The following is a 5978-nucleotide window of genomic DNA, read 5'->3' as shown; positions in this document are numbered from 1 at the left end:
GTAATTTTTTTATTAAAGAAATCCACTAAAATATTTTCCTAGATTCCTTAATTTATGGTAATTTAATAGCATTTAAATATTTTTCGATTCGACCCAAAAAAATGTAAAAAAAAAAACAAATAAACATTGTCAAATAATTTAGTTCAATTAAACAACTATAGTGTTTTGGGACCATAACAGTTACTTATATTAACGACCTATCTCGTACCTTTATAAAAAGCCCCCTCCCCAAAAATAAAAATCAAGAGGTATTTCATATTTTCAAGACCATGGAGTTAGTTATCTTTACCACACCACCCCGACCCCTCAAAAACGGTATTTCGTAGTCCATAGACCCCCCATGGATTTATATCTTTACCACCCTCACCCCCCATACACAGAAGATGTTCAGGTATTTCTATAGACCCCACAATGGATTTAGAACTCCTCCCCCCTTATACGTACCACCCTGGTGCCCCCAGCCGCTGACGGCGCACCACTGGCCAGTGGCCTCGCTGCCGCTGGGCAGACATATCGGTCGCACGTGTGTATTGAACTGCACCCCCCCAGAACGGGCCACTAGTAAGAGGGCTATATCGTTGCTATGGGGACCGTCTGGAAAGGGTTTTCTTAGTATTAGTAAATATATATCCTATCCTACTAATATTATAAATGCGAAAGTTTGTAAGGATATGTGCGTGTTTATTGCTCTTTCACGCAAAAACTACTAAACCGATATAACGATTGCAATGAAATTTTGCACGTAGATAGCTGGACAACTGGAATAACACATGGGCAACTTTTTATCCCGATATTCCTACGGGATACTGACTTACGCGGGTGAAACCGCGGAACGCAGCTAGTGCTTTATATACTAGAGTGGGTAACAGCATATTATTTGGTATATATTTCTTTTTAATTATATAGACAGTGGTACATATATAGCCTATGCCTTCAACAATAAATGAGCTATCTAATACTAAAAGAATTATGCAAATCAGACAAGTAATTCCTAAGATTAATGCGTTCAACCAAACAAACAAACAAACTCTTCAGCTTTATAACATTAATGAAGATAAGGCTAAGAATAATAAGCTGATGATGAAAGACATCATCCTCACTACATATCATATCAGGGACACGCAATAGTACCTGCTTGTGTTTAATTTTACGTAAGTATTTAACGGATTTTAAACGGGTTTTTTTGTTCATTCAACGTTTGGACTTTAAGCAATAGTGACCAAATCTACCTGTGACCACGAACCAAAAAAATCACGTTTAAAATCCGTTAAAAACGCTTTCATCCCCACATATACTCACTCTTCCTGAACTCAGGGTGTGGAACCACCTTCTCCGCCAGGTACCTGTTCTCGTGTTTGTCCTGAACCTTCAGACGATGCTCTCCAACAACGATGCGGATGTGCTCGAGTTGTAACGGATGCTGAAAAGAGTTTCACGGGTTTAAATCAAGATTTTTTTAAGGAAATAATAATAATAATAATAACATCGGATCCGGTCTGCGCAGGGCATATATATATATGTATCTCTTAGTGGATAATTTCATATGAGTTCCCACGACCTCGGCGAATAGCGCAGGAAGACGGGACACTGTGGAGTTTAGTCGGTAGGTCCATTGCCTCTCTAGGCAGTGGGAGTCCGACATAACCCACGGACTTTCCCCGAGCCGTGGGTATGCATGAGCATTCTCCACTTAAAAAAAAGGGGGTGTCCCACAACACATTAAATTCTCAAAGGCCTCTGCGTGTTGGACTTGTGTCCCCACGTAAGCCTTCCGAAACGCCGGGTGCTTCTGTAAGTGGGTCCTTCTATAGGTGCCCGGGATGGAGAGATACACATAATGATAAAACATTTAATTCCATCCACATACAGATTTTACATACAACTATATATATGAAATCGTAATTATACAAAGTTGGATGTGGATGGTGAAAGAAGTGGTGAACTGGTGACTGGAGTATGTTTGGATATCAATAGTACAGGTCACCACATACCACCGGTCGGATGTTGCCATATATTTCATAACCAGCTTTTGCCGCGGCTTCGTATGCGTTAATTCATAGTATTTTAATAGATGTTATTATACACATAAACCTGCCTCTTGATTCACTCTATCTATTAAAAAAATCCATCAAAATCCGTTACGTAGTTTTAAAGATTCAAGCATACATAGTGACATAGGGACAGAGAAAGCGACTTTGTTTTATACAATGTAGTGATCACACAAACGCATTTTTATAATTTTTTGTTACTATAATAAATACATTTCGGAAAAATTAAAAAATGGATGAAGACTGAAGGTCATGATATAAGGTCTGAAAGATCTGGATATAATTTAAATAGAAGTTATTGTATGAAGATTCGTAATGCAAGAAAAATGGTCTTTAAATATAACCTCCATAAATGGATAATCTAATCTGAAAGAAAGAAAAACAAACATACTTATTAAACCAATCCAAACATATACCAATACAATACATCAAACGTTTGCCTTTAAATAAAGGATTAATCACACTTATATTATAAATGTGAAAATTTGTTTGTTTGGATTTCCGTGAATCATACTGAAACTACTGAACAGATTTTGATGAAATTTGGTATGTAGACAGGCTATGGTGATAGGATATTTTTTAACACAATTAAAGTCTCCATTGAGATAAAACAGGAATCTTGATATACGGGCGGTGCCGGGTCGAACGTCTAGTATACTATAAATTCTTTAACAGAACTACAGACCTTGTCGAAACAATGTGCTGCAGAGAGAACCAGTCGTTCGGCGATGACAGCGCCCCCGCAGTGATGTCCAAACACCAGCTTGTCTGGATCTAACATCTGGATCTCAACCTGGAGACATTGGGGATATATTTTTATCTCATCATCATCATCAGCCCATATATGTTCCCACTGCTGGGACACAGGCCTCTTATGAGGGTTCAGGCCATAATCCAGCACGCTGGCCAAGTGCGGGTTGGCAGATGTCACATGCCGTCGAACTTTTGATTCTCGGACATGCCAGTTTCCTCACGATGTTTTCCTTCACCGTTTTAAGTAGTGGTGATGTTATCCACATGCGCATCCTAAAAAGCAGTGGTGGCTCAGTGGTGAGAAGCTCGGACTTCAAAATCGACAAGTCGGGGTTCGAGACCGGACGATAAATTGCATGCAGGAAATAAATTGAATTATCAATTTATCTGCGCATGTGGATATTTTTATCTAGGAATGGAATATATCACACTTCACACGATCACATTAATATTATAAGTCGCACTAATTTTAAAAATGTGAATGTTTGTTTGTTTGGATGTTTGTCCGTCAATCACACTGAAACTACTGATGAAATTCGGTATACAGAAAGGGTATGCGCTGACTAGGACTAGGATACTTTTTATAAATGGATTAATTGGGTTAAAAAAGGAATAGACATGCTCGTACAAAGTCGTGGGCGTAAACTAGTAATTCATATTTTAAGAAAGGAAGAAGAAAGAGAAAATAATTTATTTAAATGAAAAAAATATAAACAGATAAGCAAACAGAACAAAAAGGAGACAAGGCATACAAATGACGATATAAAATAATAAAAAAAACAAAAGGTTTGTACGGTAGAGCGTCCTTGAAAAGACATCCATTTGATGGTAAATACTATGTTATGTAGTTTTTACGTGAAAGAATAAGAAACACACACACACACACACACACACACACATCTACCACATACTACAACTACCACATACTAAAATCCTTTTGAGAGATATAGACAGGCAAACAGATAGACACTCCTCTTTTAGCGACGGGTATAAAAACATAAAATAATGCTGAATAACTAGTATCCTCTATACTTAAAAAATCTATATAACTGTAAAGAGAAGAAATTAGTATATTTATAGAATAGACGTGAATTAACTCCAAAATAAGAGTATTATTAACATATTAACCTACAACCGAATAAACGCATAACAGCATCAGGGAATCAATATGTTCCGTAAATATTTACAATTATTTTTCTCTTATTACGTAAACGTATTATGAGATTTTGGTCATTAACGAGGTCAAAAAAATAATAATTATGCAAGCACCTGAAACATATTTGTCTTATGAATCAATACCATTGATAAAAACAATTACTTGAAAGTGAAAGCGGCGAATAATGAGCATCCTTTCCGAACGTTGCAACACAACTGCCATCTGTCAAAAGCTATTTGGCGCGGTTTTGTTAATTTTCGCGCGTTTTTTTACATCACAATAATAAGGAGGTTGTGTACCTGGTTATGTAATTTTATGAATCATTTTAAGTTAAAATCAATAGATATAAATTACACAACTCCTTAAACATGAAATGGTTTTTTTTTCTATTTTTTTTGTTGAATTTGCGTCAGGATTTCAGGTAAGAAAATATTCTAGGAATTACAAAATGTTGTAACATTATTTTAGTAGATTGCTTGTTACTGTAAAAGCCCGTTTATATAAATCTTAAATTTTACCAGAGCAATATCCTAAGATTTACCGAATACGTTGATTAATGTAAGAATTAATAAAAAAGGGAAACCTATTTCGGACACTCCTAATGGAAAATAGTTTTTTCCTATTTATTTTTATTTCAACTGATTATTTTTCAACCGAATTCAAAAAAGGAGGATCCTATCAATTCAACTGTATGTTTTTGGCTCTGTTACCTTATAACTATTTTTAGCTGGTGCCCATGTGGACCCTTTAAATTAGGTCTAGTTTCAACAATTAGGTTTCTCGTTAAAAATAATTATCTCACTTACTTGCCAAGGAAAAGCGCCATACGGTGCTTCAGTACCGCCAACAATCTTGCCCCTTCTCAAATTAAAGTCCACCGTTCGAGTACCGCACTGCACTTTTTCCTTCCCAGGCCTCGGCACCAGATTATTGTTGAAATAACTCGTCGAAAAACTGTTAAACGCCTTCGATGGTCGCGTCCTATTCCTATAATATTCTATGTGATCTACGCGATTCATAAATACTTCGGCGACTGTGAATCTTATAACAACCATCAAGCATAGTAATTTGTACATTCTGTTCATTTTATTACACTATTAATGTCGATTAAATCACGATTTGTCTCCTCCGCAAACAATTGCACATTATTTAGCGATTAATCACTCCAGCGGCGTGCTATCAATGCGACTGCCAAAAGCCGAATGATTCGTATTTCGAATGCGATTTGTTTTTTTTTTAATCCCGCGCAAAGGCTGTGATGATGGGTTACACATGTATGTGGGTCATGCGACAGATCCAAAGATGCGTCTATTATAACGAAATACTCGTCATACTTTCTCAGCGCGCCCTGCCAATTTTATTTCACGTTTTCCGTGTGTTGAAAAAAGTTTTTAGTATGTAAAAATGGTCCTTCGAGGTAGATTTGGTTGACAGCGGGATTGAGATATTCTTATAAGACAATGTACAAATATAATGATAGTTTAATGATCGCATATAAAATGGCTATAAATAAACAATAAAGATCTAAATCTATGGATGGTAAAGATGTTTGCTCTTTCAAAAACAGTTCGAAAACCGTTTATCTTATCGGCACAGATAAAATATATACACTATATTGTATCTGTATGAAAATTCGTATTGAGATATATTATAGTGTAATTTAACACATAGGCTACTTTTTACCCGAGTAGCACGCGTGACGCCGCGAGACACAGCTAGTGTAAAATAAATGTAGTACAAAAAACTAAAAACACGCTCCAATGATAAAATAAACCGTCCCACTGACTTTTATGCAGAGTAAACGTGAAAAATTGAGTTATTTAATTCTGGTGATCCTAGTCAGGATATTAAGATTAACTCACGAAATCTATCCATTGCAAGTGGGTCAAAATTGAGTCCAAAGGAGTCGGTTACATACAAACACATAAACATACAAGCGAATCTAATAAAAGCGTTTTAAAATAATAAATATCTCCTGGGTTATATTTATTATGTGTATATTATTATGACATTGTATAATA

General features: G+C 36.1%; 1 protein-coding gene across 1 annotated transcript in view; it reads right to left on the bottom strand.

The window, feature by feature from the left end:
• Nucleotides 1-5140, bottom strand: part of LOC119838167 (trypsin-like) — a 7796-nt gene extending 2656 nt beyond the window's left edge. Inside the window, exons 1-4 of the mRNA XM_038364010.1 lie at nucleotides 4764-5140; nucleotides 2734-2841; nucleotides 1300-1420; nucleotides 445-594 (exon numbers count right to left, since the gene is read on the bottom strand). Of these exons, the coding sequence (XP_038219938.1) occupies nucleotides 445-594; nucleotides 1300-1420; nucleotides 2734-2841; nucleotides 4764-5042 (658 nt within the window). The 5' untranslated portion in view covers nucleotides 5043-5140. The remainder of the gene's footprint in view (nucleotides 1-444; nucleotides 595-1299; nucleotides 1421-2733; nucleotides 2842-4763) is intronic.
• Nucleotides 5141-5978: the final 838 nt, after the last annotated feature.

The sequence above is a fragment of the Zerene cesonia genome, unplaced genomic scaffold, assembly GCF_012273895.1.
Source record: "Zerene cesonia ecotype Mississippi unplaced genomic scaffold, Zerene_cesonia_1.1 Zces_u001, whole genome shotgun sequence".
Lineage (NCBI taxonomy): Eukaryota > Metazoa > Arthropoda > Insecta > Lepidoptera > Pieridae > Zerene > Zerene cesonia.
The sequence above is the reverse complement of the archived record's forward strand: the minus strand, read 5'-3'. Positions and strand labels throughout refer to the sequence as shown.